This window comes from Impatiens glandulifera, chromosome 8 (assembly GCF_907164915.1).
Source record: "Impatiens glandulifera chromosome 8, dImpGla2.1, whole genome shotgun sequence".
In the NCBI taxonomy this organism is placed as follows: Eukaryota; Viridiplantae; Streptophyta; class Magnoliopsida; order Ericales; family Balsaminaceae; genus Impatiens; species Impatiens glandulifera.
Genome location: NC_061869.1, coordinates 13,594,798 through 13,609,454, shown reverse-complemented (window position 1 = coordinate 13,609,454; position 14,657 = coordinate 13,594,798). Strand labels below are relative to the sequence as shown.

Sequence of the window (14,657 nt, the reverse complement as noted above, 5' to 3'; positions counted from 1 at the left end):
ACGTATTCACTTGCGAAGAACGAACTAGAGAGAAAGTAATCAAAGAGTCAAAAGAGAGAACCAGGAGATTCATCGTTGTTCTTTTAATGCCTTTTTATCTTTCATGCATGGCATCGGTCGAGCACATTCTTTCAATATATGACAATTGTACATTTGTCGTATGCCTGGCGTACGGGGTGTAGTGCATGGACGAATGGAATATTCGTATACGTGGTAATGGTATGTTTGTTGTATCCCTAACGTACAGGATTTTAGTGCGCAAAAGAATGAAATATTCGTTTATCATTTTGCATGTCAGAGTAGAGAGCTAGTTGTACATTTTGTTGTATTTAGCTGATGTGGAACTCAACTGATGACAAGCTCTACTGATGATTAGCTCTGTTGATGACGAATTCAGTTGTTGATCAAATGTGCTAATGAATTACTTTACTGATAATGCACTCAGCTGTTGATAAGCTCTACTGATGGATTACTCTATTGATAGAACACTTAGTTATTGGCACAACACAACTGTTGGCGCAACATTGTTGATGACAACTCAGCTATTGGCACAACATAGTTGTTGGCGCAACACTACTGATGACAACTCAATTGTTGGTGTAACATAATTGTTAGCGCAACACAGCTGTTGGCGAAACACTACTGATGGCAACATAGTTGTTGGTGCAATACTACTGATGGCAACTTAGTTGTTAGCGTAACTCTACTGATGGACTACTCAATTGTTAGCGCAACACTGTTGTTGAGCTACTCGGCTGTTAGTGCAACTTTGCTGTTGAGCTACTCAGTTGTTAGCGCAACTATGATGTTGAGCTACTCAGCTGTTAGCGCAACTTTGCTGATGGCGCATCTTCAGCAGATGTCATCTCTGATGTTAGCGCATCTTCAGTTTTACCTACGCATAAACACATTGTTGAACTTTGTTTTATTCATTCATCAAAACCATGATCAAAACCATTTGTGTTCATTTTAATTGTCCTAAATTCATTTTAATCAATTAAAATGTTTTTAATAATTTAACTTAATTTAATGATTTCCCCTTTAACTTAAATTAACAATTTCCCTTTTTCCTAATTTAACTTAATTTAACAATTTCCTCCTTTTTGATGATGTTAAAACTAAGTTATGATGCGCAAGGGAAATATAGAATATATATATATATATAGACAATGATAAATATAAATATAAATATAAATAAGTAAGATATTCATAGTTTATTTTCTCCCCTTTATCTTGATCCTTCAGCTGGCTTCTTTTCCTTTCTACCTTCCTCTTCCCAGTTTCCCCCTCGCTACTCTTCCTCCTTTACTACTTTCCCTCTTTTTAACATCGGGAACCCCTTATCGATTGTCCCTTGTTTGCTTAATAAAGTTCGTTACTTCGACAATCTGTATTCTGATATTATTGATCTTCGCGGAGAGCTCTTGGTTGTAATTGTCGAGGGAATTATTCAATATGTGATTGAGCCTACTCATTGACTCCTTGATTATCAGGAAGATTTGTGAGTGTACTATCAAGAAATGTGGTTTAAGGACAAACTAAAAAAAATTGTTGCACCCCTGTCAAAACATCAATGTTTTGACTCTCTTCTTCGAGAGTTATGATTTCGGATAATCGTTTATACATGAGGTCAGTTTATAGTCGATATCTTGACAATAGGAGAAAAAAATTGATTTCTTGATGAAAGAAAAAAACATCACAATGGATAGGAAGAGGTGGTCAAAGCTTAACCTTGAACACATTTTGAATCCAAAAATGTCATAGTTCATTAGAAGGACCAGGTTCATACCAATCTAAAAAAAATACAAGGAACTGAGGAACAAAAAAATGTTCCTTTATCCATAAACATGAGTCATCTATTCATAAATAAAGTTCAAAATCGTCGATTGACAGATTTCAAATTGTTGTGAAGTCCACTATGAAAAAAAAGGGAAAATGTTTCTGTTGAAATATTTCCTTAAAAGGCAAGATCTGTGACCAATACTACAAAAGAAAACCGAGATTCCAAAAACCATATGTCAATAGGTAAAAGACATCGTTTGTACACGAATCTGTTAAAACCCTATTTGTTATTATGGATCCAAAAACCATGTTTATTGATATGTACGAGACATTGTTTTTACACGATTCCGTTAAAACCCTATTTGTTAATTAGTATCCAAAAACCCTATATGTTGATAGGTATGAGACATCATTTGTATATGATTCCTTCAAAAGCCCTATTTGTTAATATGTATCAAACTTTGTCTGTCGATAAGTACCCGAGATCATTCGTACATGATCCGACAAAAAATATATTTGTCGATAGGTATCCAAACCATATCCCTCGATAGGTGTCAAACCTTATTTTTTAGCTAGTATGGAGATCATTCTTACATGATCCATTAAAACCCTATACGTCGATAGGTATGAGACATCGTTTTTACACGATTCCGTCCAAAAATTCTATTTGTTAATATGTATCAAATCTTGTTTGTTAACAAGTATTGAGAAAATTCGTACATGATTCATTAAAATCTTATTCGTTGATAGGTGTCAAACCTTGTTTGTTAACAAGTACTGAGATCATTCGATCCATTAAAACTCTATTTGTCAATATGTACAAGACATCATTTTTACCTAATTCCGTCCAAAAACCATACTTATTGATAGGTGGCAAACATTGTTTGTTAACAAGTACTAAGATCATATGTATATGATCCTTTAAAACCATATTTGTCGATAGGAACAAGACATTTTTTACACGATTACGTCCAACAACCCTATTTCTTTATAGGTATCAAACTTTCATTGTTAACAAGTTCTATGAGCATTCGTACATGATCCTTTAAAACCCTATTTTTCGATAGGTATGAGACATTGGTTTACATGATTCTGTTCATAAACCCTATTTATTGATAAGTATCAAACCTTGTTTGTTAACAAGTACTAAGATCATTGGTACACGATCCATTAAAACTCTATTTGTCGATAGGTACAAGACATCGTTTGTACACGATTCCGTTAAAACATTATTTATTGATAGGTATCAAACCTTGTTTGCTAATAAGTATAAAGATCATCCGCACATGATCCATTAAAACCCTATATGTCGATAGGTAAGAGATATAGATTTATTTGATTCCGTCCAAATATCCTATTTGTTGATAGGTATCAAACCTTGTTTGTTAAAAAGTACTAAGATCATTCGTACATAATCCAGTAAAATCCTATATCTCGATAGGTATCAAAACCCTATCTCTTGATAGTTACAAAACCCTATCTCTCGATAGGTATCAAAACTCTATTTCCCGGTAGGTTTCAAAACCCTATCCCTCGATAGGTATCAAAACCCTATATCTCGATAGGTATCAAAATACTATCTTTCAATAGGTATCATAATCGTATCTCGCGATAGGTATCCAAACCTTGTATGTCGAGAAGTATTGAAATCATTCATACATGATCCTATAAAAACCATATACATTAATAGGTATCAACACTCTATCCCTCGATACGTATCAAAACCCTGTCTCGTAATAGGTATCCAAACCTTATTTGTCGACAAGTACCGAGAACATTCGTACATGATCCTATAAAAACCCTATCTCGCATTAGGTATCAAAAACTTTGTATGTTAACAAATACTGAAATCACACGTATATGATCCAATAAAAACTTTATCCCTCGATAGGAATGTTAACCCTACCTCTCGATAGGTATCCAAAACCTTGTCTTTAAACAAGTACTACTATCATTCATACATGATCCGTTCTATCTCTCGATATGTACCCAATCAAATTTCTATTTCTCAATAAGTGATCTCCTCAAATTCAAAAAATACAAAAAAAATATATATATATGTAGATAGTACCACGATCATTTATACATGATTATCTTGGACATTACTTGTTGGTAACTAGTAGCCTCTGTGGCAAGTTGTTAACTCTCACTATAAACTCATTTGTTGATATTACTATGATCATTTGTAGATGATAGTCCGAAGCATTAGTTTTTAGTAAGCATGTGACAAGCTTATTAGCTTTCACTTAAACATATTTGTTGATAGTCTCACAATCATATACATATGATCGCCCGAAGATGTTATTTGTTAGTAACCTACATGAAAAGTAGTTAAGACTTTCATGTTCTCCTTTTATATCCCATTAAGTGACATTAACCTTAGTCATTTATATATGACTACGTTGAATAATCCGTTGATATTCATGCTTAATAGGTTTTCATTTTTCAAAAAAATGCCTATAATTGCATTGATATCATTATTCTTTGAATTTTACGAATACTTTTTTAAGATTTGTGATACAGGATGCATAAACTATCCTTGTTAGGATAATGACCAAAAGAAATATCTATAATCAATGCTTGGAAGCACCTCGACAAATTTTATATACAGTAACACCACGTCACTCCAACATTAGCTCACACCAGATATCACCCTCAATAATATAAATTGGATAAGAAAATATTTGTGTTAGATGTCACACTTGAATCTGCATTTTCAAAACTAGTTTGTTGTAATCAAACTTGATTCGAGAGGGCATTCTATAAGCACTAAAAATTTACATACCCAATTTTTAAAATTTAAAGTAGTTATTTTGATTATTTTTGAATAAATAAAATGAAAATGATTAAAACCAAGGCCAAAGCCTAATCAAATAATTAATTGGATTAATTATTGTAATAATTAAATTCTATATTAATTAAAGATAATGGCCAAAGAAAATAAATAAAATAATTTGGGATAAATGTTGAAACATTTTATCCCTAATTAATTCTTTTTTAAAAATGAAAAGGGATTAAAATAAATAATTTAGGAAAAAGTTATAAAGTTATATCCATTTTATTACAAAATTTTTTTTATTAAACCCAAAAATTTACAAAAATAAAATAAATTGACAAAATAAATATCATATTTATAAATATTTTTTTTGTATATTTTAAAATATTTAAAAACGAAATCAAAAGGGTGAAAGAAAAAATCAATTTCAAATAAAACCCTAAGGTTAAAATGAAAAATAGATATGTAATCTAGTGCAACCGAAACCTAGATGAATTGTTGTAGCAGGAATTACAATTATCAAAAGAGTGATGAATTGTCAACTAATGTCCAAGAGGTGTCAAATATTGTTTTTTTAATAAGTATGGAGATCATTCGTACATGATCCATTAAAATCCTATTTGTTGATAAGTGTCGAACCTTGTTTGTTAGCAAGTACAGGGATCATTCGTACATGATCCATTAAAACTCTATTTGTCGATAGATACAAGACATCGTTTTTACATGATTCAGTACAAAAATCATATTTGTTGATAGGTATCAAACCTTGTTTGGTAATAAGTACTGATATCATTTGTACATGATCCTTTAAAACCTTATTTGTCAATAGGTACGAGACATTGTTTTTTCACGATTTCGTCTAACAACCCTATTTTTTGATAGGTATCAAACCTTGTTTGTTAACAAGTACTAAGATCATTCATAGCTGATCCATTAAAACCCTATTTGTCGATAGATATGAGACATTGGTTTTACACGATTCCGTTCATAAACCCAATTTTTATAAGTATCAAACCTTGTTTGTTAACAAGTACTAAGATCATTCATACATGATTCATTAAACTCTATTTATCGATAGGTACAAGATATTGTTTGTACACAATTCCGTTAAAAACTTATTTATTGATAAGTATCAAACATTGTTTGTTAACAAGTACAAAGATCATCCGTACATGATCCATTAAAATCATATATGTGGATAGGTTAAAGATATCGATTTATACGATTCCACCCAAAAATCCTATTTGCTGATAGGTATCAAACCTTGTTTGTTAACAAGTACTGAGATTATTCGTACATTATCCATTAAACCCATATCTCTTGATAAGTCATTTTCGTATGTGTCATAAGAAGGTGGAATCGATGACTCACTTTTATTTTACATTGTCAAGGGTTACTTGTATTTGAAATATTTTGTGGAGTATGACGAGTTAGGATATTTTGTTTATGTCAATTACTCGTCTTGCAATTAATTAATGACGAGGAAGATTTTTATTTAAGTTGTAATATTTTCTGAATCTTTTTATAAAGTAATAATTTGTTAGAATAACACTTTTCATAATTAGAAATAAATAATAAATAATAAATGTGATTTTGGTATAAAAAAATATGATTTGAATTGATATATGTTTATAGGTGAAATGAGTGGAAAAAAGTAAATAAAAAAGTAATATTTTTGTCAAAATATATATATCATGCTAAAAATATATTTTCAATTCCTTTTGAAGTTTATCTATAAATAATAGTTTTCTTTAAAGGAATATTGAAGGAACTTTCCTATACTGTAAACATATCATTGGGAAGAATTCAATCTCATATGGATTCCACATTTCTTTGGTACGATCCTCAAATTTCTGAATGGTCTAAGGATGAACAAGCTCAGTTGGAAAAATTGCTTACCATGTAATTACTCAATCTCTCTTTATTTACTTATTTTTCTCTTTCCAATATAAGGGAGCGAAATATTTGTAGCGAAAGGGGAGGTGAAGGTGAGATCCTCTGCTATCAAAAGCTCTCTATTTCACATGCTCCCCTCATAGGGAGGGATAGGATGGTAATTAAACTTTATATAATAAAAGCTCTATGTTCTGCAAGATAGTAATTAAACTTTATATAATAAATTTATTAAACAAAGTTTAATTACCATCCTGCCCCTTCCTGTGAGAAGGAACATAGAGCTTTTGGTAGCAGAGGACCTCCATTGCAAAAGGGGTAACAAATAACGTGGAAGGGTGAATAGAGAGATAAAAAAAATGTTATATTTAGTCAGCAATTTACTCACCCTTCCACGTAATTTGCTACCATTTCGTTACAAATATTTCGCTCTCCTATCATTACTCATATGAATTTATTCAATTTCCAAGATAAATATGCAGATCTAATTGGGACAAACCTAATTCACCTAATTTTAGTTACATCTATCAAATATCAATTAGAGTTAAGTTAAAACTATATTGATTTAAAATTATTTGATTTTGTATATTAACCTAATTATATTTTTTTATTAACTTTAAATCTTTTGAGAATTTTGAAAGATAAAATGACCCCAATATTTTTATTTATTTATCAGATTTATGTCTTGTAGAAATCAAACAGATGAAGGAATTTTCTTTTATTTTTTCATTATTTTTTCCTATTATGTTAAAGTCTATATTATGAAATCTAATGTGATGACTAATTATTCTGTAATCATTTTATTTTTTATTGTCTATCATAAAATAGTTATGCATATTATCTACATCCACTTCTTTCAAAAAAAAAAAACTTTTAATAAATAAATGAATTTGGTGTTTTCTTATTATTATTTTAAGAGGTCTTGTTTGTTCTTTTATTCTAATTTTTATTTATATATACTAGCTTACTTGTTTTATATTAATTTAATTTTTATCACTGTGTATCAATATAAAGAGTGTCATTTTAATTTTATTTGTTTTCATGATGCTCTATATTTTATTTTATTTTTATCTATTTCTCATTTTAATTAACTTATGATGACTCATATTTTAACTATGGACTTTTTCCAAAACAGTTTACATAATAAGTATCATTAATAAATATTTCAGATATGCATCAGAGACCAACATGGACAAGTACATAAAGATTGCTGATCATTTGCCTGGAAAGACAGTTCGTGATGTGGCATTTCGCATCAAATGGATAATTGTTTGTGTTTCTTAAATCATAACACATTAATCTCATTTGGTATTGTTTCTTTTTGTTTCAATCATGAAAACATTTGATGTTTTATGATTTGCAGGAAAAGGAAATTATGAAAAAAGATAAAATGGTATTTTTCTTAATTATTTGTGCAATCTATCTGTAAACTATACATATTTTAAGCTTCTCCTACAATGAAAGTTTTAAATTTCATATTGAAATTAAGAATGCAATTGTTATTTATGAATGGTTCTTCTTTTCTTTTCAAAAACAGGGTTCAAAGAAATTGGATGATGACAAATCAAATATCTTTTTGGGTTCTATTAATTCACATGAGACTGACTCATACAAAGGTTTTCCTATTCAAAACTTTTCTTTTCTGACAAATAATTCGTAACTCAATAATGAGATATTGTTGTAAAATTTTAGAGATTTTTGGTGTCTTTTACTATTATATGGTTTGATGGTTTTAATCAGAGTTTTTTTTTTTTCTATTACAGCTACATTAGGCGTAGTTGGAGAGCTGTTGGAAGAAAACAACAAAATTTCTGATCAAATTACCTCAAATTTCAGCTTTCTCGAGGTTAATCATGAATTTTCTACAATAACATATCATCATTTCACTCAATATGATTTTATATGATTTTATTTTTATTGCAGATACATACAAATTCCAATCTCTTAAGCCAAATAAGGAATAACATATTTAAAATGTTTAGCTAGTATGATACTTTATCTTCAATCTTTCCTTCCGTTTTAGTTTTGGATTTGTTGAGTTCAACTACTATCTTTTGATGGATTTAAAATTTAATACTTGAAACTTATTGTTTTATATTTGTGATTATGAAGCATGGACGAAGATATAGAGATAATGAAGAACCTGCCGCCAATTCCTGATAAGATTAACATTGATGTTGCAAACTTGTTCCTAGGACCTTCTTAGGGTAAAATGGTCTTACCTTGTTATTTTTCTCTTGGGATTTTTCTGAATTTACTTTTTACATGGATAAACAAGTTGGCAATTATTCTACCCTATTCTTGTTTGATTTTTAGTTGTTTAGATGAGTTGAACTATTTGAATTTTTATGGATTCTTTTCAATCCCCCAATGAATGGGTAATCATAATAAATTTTAGTTTTTTTTTTAAATATGATGGATGTTGAATTGGTTTATTTTGAAAAGATATTTGATTATCTTTTTAATTATATAGAAAAACTATATATATATATTATTGGTTGTGGTAAGATTATATTAAATAAATCAGTCACTGGTGTCCTTTTATGTTCACAATAGTTTGGTCAAATAAATTAGCTTTTGGATATTTTTGGGGATTTTTATTTCCTTAGATTTTGTACATATTAACTTGTTAATTTTTTTTAATTTTGTACCATAAACTTTTTCATTGGTCTAATGGATAGCTAATACATATTTTTATAACATTTGTGTAGTTAAAAATAAATGTTTTGTATACATAAATCTTAATCTTTATAAAAATTTCAATTGTAGTTATATTAGACGTTATTGGAGAGTTAATTGAACAAAAATAACTAAGCTTATAATCAAAATATTCAAATTTTAACTCATGATTTTATATTTTTCTTTAATAATTAATTATTCTTATTTAATATCATTTTTTAATATATTTAGTTAAATATTTATTTAATAATTTATTTTTAAACATGAGCATGAGCCTCTACAAAAAAAAAAAAAAAAGATTAATCTATTTAATACTAAATATTAGTCATGTTATTTGTTTTCTATCAAAATGTATTTTGTTATTATTTTTAAACAAAGAATAACTAATATGTTTATGAAAAACAATTATTTAAAATAAATATATTGTAAATTAAAAACATAATTGAAGAAAAAAAGAAAACAAAAACATTTTAACTCTCTATACTCAACAAAAACAAGTTTCACAAACATAGGAAAACAATAAACCAAATTCAACTCCATATACTCAACAAAAACAACCAAAACCAATCAAACAAATACCAATCAAACCAAGCTTCAAAAACTCACTTCCGATTTCTTTTCCTCCAAGACTAATAATAAAACCAACATTTTTCTGAACCAACTAATTAAACCAAATCAACCTTCGATCCAAGTTACCCTCCTCACTTAAGAACAAAGCAACCAAACTCATTTTCACCAAGCTACCAAAATCCCCAATCCATCTAAACAAAAACAAATTCACTCAAATGAAATCCAAAACCCCAGATAAGCTGCTTACGACCACCGACAAAAAATAATATTCACTAGTAAAAAATCGACCTTTACCGACGATTTTCTCGAAGGTTTTTTAAAACTCTCCAAAATACTCCCGAGAGGAATAAATCTTTCGGTATTAAAAATAGATTCCGAGAGGGGTGAAAAACCTTCGGTTTTATTAATTATTACCGAAAGTTCTTTGTAGAACTTTCAGTTTTTACCTTCCCAAAAAACTAAAAATAATTCTAAGTGTTGGATGTGGGTTAATTGTGAAGGTTTTTACAAAAACCTTTGGTTTTGCAATCCCGTAGATTTTTAATTGCGAAGGTTATTCAAAGAACCTTCGGTTTTACCTTTTTTGAAATTCTCTTTTGCGAAGGTTTTCCCAAAAACCTTCGGTTTTGACTCAATTAAAAATAATTTTAAGTTTGGTAATGGTTATTTCCGAAGGGTTTTTCATAAACCTTCGGTTTTGACTAATATCAAAACCGAAAGTAATATGAAATCCTTCGGTATCTACCTCTATAAATACAAACCCTAACCCTTCTCTTTTTCATTCCACTCTCTCATTTCTCTCTCTCCCGCGCCGCAGCCGCCTCCTCCACGCCGCTTCTATTCTCACGTTCAGGTTTGTTTCATTTTTTTGTTTATTATTAGATTTAGATTTCTTAAGTTTATATATATTATATAGATTTAGGCTAATTTAAATTATTTGTTTGTTTCATTGATTTAGATTTGTCTATACGTTATTGTTTAGATTAGATTTAGGTTAGTTTGTTAAATATATATGATTTTGTTAGATTTGTTATTTTGTTTGATTGAAGTTATATATATTAGATTTAGGTTACAGTTATTTTATTTGATTAATATATATATACATATATCTGAAATGCATTTAAGATGGGTGATTAATGGAATAGTCTTCGGCGTACACCGGAGAAACTGCCTCCGTGTTACTAGAATTTGCTAGCACAAACAGAAATTGCGACACGTGAGGAAGAGGTGAGACAGATGACGCTGGAAATGGAGCAAATCCGATTGAGGGATGCGGAAAGAGGCCGATTGCTGAGTGAAATTAAAGCGGACAGGGCTGAAATGGCCCAGAGATTAGAGAATCTCGAACAGGAACTTGTATTGTTGAGGAGTCGAATGAATCAACCACACCCTCCTCCCACCCCATCTAATAATTTCTAGATTAATTATGTGTTTGTTAGTTTTCCGTACGAACGATGACATTTTTATGTGTTTTGTTTTAATATTCATGAATTATTATTATTATCTTTGGTTTAGTTTTAATATGTTGTTCATGAATTATTTTATTTTTGTTTGCTTTTCACCTTTTTTAAAAAAAAAAACAGCATGGCCAAAACCGAAGGTTTATTTGAAAACCTTCGGTTTTGACCCTTGTTCAAAAAAATCTAAAAAAATTCTAAGTATGGGGAAGGGTAAAAACCGAAGGTTTATTTGAAAACCTTCGGTTTTGACCCTTGTTTAAAAAAATCTAAAAAAATTCTAAGTATGGGGAAGGGTAAAAACCGAAGGTTTATTCGAAAACCTTCGGTTTTGACGCTTGTTTAAAAAAATCTAAAAAATTTCTAAGTATGGGGAAGGGTAAAAATCGAAGGTTTATTTGAAAACCTTCGATTTTGACCCTTGTTTAAAAATATCTAAAAAATTCTAAGTATGGGGAAGGGTAAAAACCGAAGGTTTATTTGAAAACCTTCAATTTTTACCCTTCTTAAAAACATTTTGTTTAAGGTCAGGACCGAGAGGTTTTACCCATAACTTTCGGTGAAACCCATAAAAACTGAAAGTTATACTATTAACTTTCGGTGTTACCAAATCATAATTTGGAAAATTAATTGGTTTGATACATTCCAATCTAGATTCTTAACTAATCTAATCAAGTGTGTGTTGTTTTTTAAAAATTAAGATTGTGTTTAATGTTAAAATGTTTATGATTGTGTTTGATTATATATATATAAAGAAGTGTATTTATATGTTTGTGTTTGATGATGACATGAATGTGTATAAAGTTTGATCATATGGCTTATGTAATGTGTTAAGGTTATCAAATGTGTTAAATTAATAATGTTCAAAGTCATTAGAAGATTAAAAACTAATTAATTTAACAATTTGTGAAATGGTAATTCCGAGAGTTTTGAGTAAAACTTTCGGAAATACCCATAAAAACCGAAAGTTTTACTATTAACTCTCGGAATTACCATTTCACAAATTGTTAAATTAATTGGTTTTCTACCTTCCATTATAGACTCCTAACTAATATTATGAAGTGTGTGTTTTATTTTAAAAATTTATATTGTGTTTAGTGTTAAAATGTTCATGAATGTGTTTGATCATATAGAGAAGTGTATATGAATGTTTATGTAGTATTATCCTATGTATTTTGTGTAATGTTTGATCATATGGATTGGAAAATGTTTTAAGGATATAAAATGTGTTAAATTAATGTTGTTTAACGTTTTTAGAAGGTGAGAAACCAAATAATTCAACAATTTGGCATGTTCTAAAACCGAAAGTTAAATATATAACTTTCGGAAATATGCATAAAAACCGACAGATATACCAAAATATCTCGGTTTTGTTTATTTAAATATAATTATATAAATGTCAAAAAATAATCAAAACCGACAGTTATTTGAAATCTCTCGGAATGTAAACAATGAAAAACCGAGAGTTTTACTATATACTCTCGGAATTTAAACAATCAAAAACCGAGAGTTTTCAAATAACTCTCGGAATTTAATGAAATAAAAACCGAGAGTTTTGATATAATTCTCGGGAATCACCTATTAAATGAAAAAAAATACCCTTCTTTTCTTCCCCGTTTCTTTTCTCTCATCGCTCTCTCTCCGCTTCTTCCTCCGCGCCGTCTCTTCCGCTCCGCCGCTCTCTAGCCGAAGCCTTCCGATTGAAGACATTCCGCTCTCCAGCCGAAGACAATCCTCCAGATTGAAGACCGCCCACATTCCAGCCGAAGACGACGAGGATCCCGCGGATTGAAGACCGATTGAAGACCGTCCGCTTTCTGCCGCTGCCGTTGTTTGAAGACCGCCGCTTTCCGCCGTTGCCGCTGTTTGAAGACCGCCGCCGGAGACTTTTGAAGGTTAGTTAGTTATTTATTTTAAGTTATATATATTAGTTTCATTTTAGGTCAGATTGGTTTTAGGTTAGATTAGTTAGATTTTAGAATTTTGGATGAATTATGTTTTTTTTACTTTATATTCGTTCTTATTACTACTTCATTTCAAATATTCGCTCATTTATTAATGGTATGCATTAAGAATGTCTGAAGGTCGTAAGGAAACTTGGAAGAGTATGAGGAAAACACCCAGCAAATTGTTAAAGTCATACCAGAACTTACTTGCCCAATCAGAGAACTTAAGGCTCCAAGGATCATCTTCTAAAGACCAACCACCTATTGTTGTGGTCCCGATAGCTACTGCTCCCCCAACAGACGAGGATGTTGAGGCTACGGAGCTCGAAGAGTTTATAGAGAGCACGTTTGCTGATATGGTGGATGACGATGAGGCTGAAGACGAGGGTTTCGAGGAGCCTATCGATCAGGATGACGAGGAGGAGCATGGTTCCACTCCCGACCCATCATCGACAGGTAACTCGTTTAAAAATTAGTTATTTTTCAATTGATTCACATATCTAATTATGATTTTGATAATTTTGAAGAATCTTCTACCTGCAAGAGACGGGGGAAGAACAAGAATATTGCGCTATCTAAGAGGGTAGCGGGGACAAGGATTCCTCTTACGTTTAGAGAGAAGGATGGGAGGCCAGGCGGTACAGACGTGGGAAGAACACGGTGGTCTAGACATGTGGGGTCGATTATCCGGGACCCCGCAGCCGTCTCACACCGTCTTCTAAAGTGGAAGATATTAAGTGCAGACCAATTGGATTCACTTTGGACTGCTATCAAGGTAATACTTATTACTTGATTATACATTATGTCATTAAATAATTATTTTTAACATTTCAATGTTATTTTTTTCAGGATCCGTTCGAAGCTACTAATGGTGATATTGAGTCTTTTCGAAAGACCGGATTGGGACACGCCAATCAGATATGGGATAGATGGCGGTCAGATTTGAACAAGGCATATATCCGCGTGCACAAAGGAGACGAGGCGGCGGTACTGGCTAATCCTCCACCAGACTACGATCGAGATGATAGGGAGTTTGTGTGTCGCAACCATTTCTTCACGGAAAAATTTAAGGTACGGTTTCATAATTCAAATAAAAGTTTATATTAATTAATCTAACTTCATTTTTTATTTCAAATACAGAAAAATAGTCGTACAAATATTATTAACAGGAAGAAGCTGAAATTCCCACATTGTGCGGGAAGTAGACCGTTTGTACAAATTGAAGAAGAGTTGGTAAGTACATTATTTGTAATAACTTAATCTAAAGATTGTTATTAATTATATAAATTATTTATTTCAATAGGCGGTTGAAATGGGACGGGCACCGTCTGTCATCGAAGTATTCAAGAGGACCCGTACCCCAAAACCGACAAAAGAAAACACAACACCCGTCTCGGACGAACACGTGCTAGAGAAAATTGTAAGTAAATTGAATATGCCTAGTTTTTTATTATAGAAATGATACTTTATTTCAATTGTGCAGGTTGAAATAGAGGAGGTTGTTAGTAACGAACCTGGAATATCGGATTTTGAATTGATGGAGAGGGTGTTCGG

The 14,657-nt window shown here is 30.8% G+C and overlaps 1 protein-coding gene across 1 annotated transcript; it reads left to right on the top strand.

Moving 5' to 3' along the window:
* Window positions 1-709: 709 nt before the first annotated feature.
* LOC124913028 lies at window positions 710-8,657 on the top strand. Its single transcript, XM_047453654.1, has 7 exons — window positions 710-873; window positions 7,621-7,720; window positions 7,815-7,844; window positions 7,989-8,067; window positions 8,215-8,297; window positions 8,375-8,436; window positions 8,564-8,657. Exons 1-7 carry the CDS (start codon window positions 710-712, stop codon window positions 8,655-8,657), a joined length of 612 nt encoding a protein of 203 aa, XP_047309610.1.
* The last annotated feature ends 6,000 nt before the right edge of the window (window positions 8,658-14,657 follow it).

Bases quoted from the DNA above. Each gene is read 5' to 3' on its own strand.
- LOC124913028 (XM_047453654.1), top strand. From the start codon at position 710: ATGGACTACTCAATTGTTAGCGCAACACTGTTGTTGAGCTACTCGGCT. The intron at 7,845-7,988 runs GTATTTTTCTTA...TTTCAAAAACAG, and splicing joins TTATGAAAAAAGATAAAATG to GGTTCAAAGAAATTGGATGA. The intron at 8,298-8,374 runs GTTAATCATGAA...TTTTTATTGCAG, and splicing joins CAAATTTCAGCTTTCTCGAG to ATACATACAAATTCCAATCT.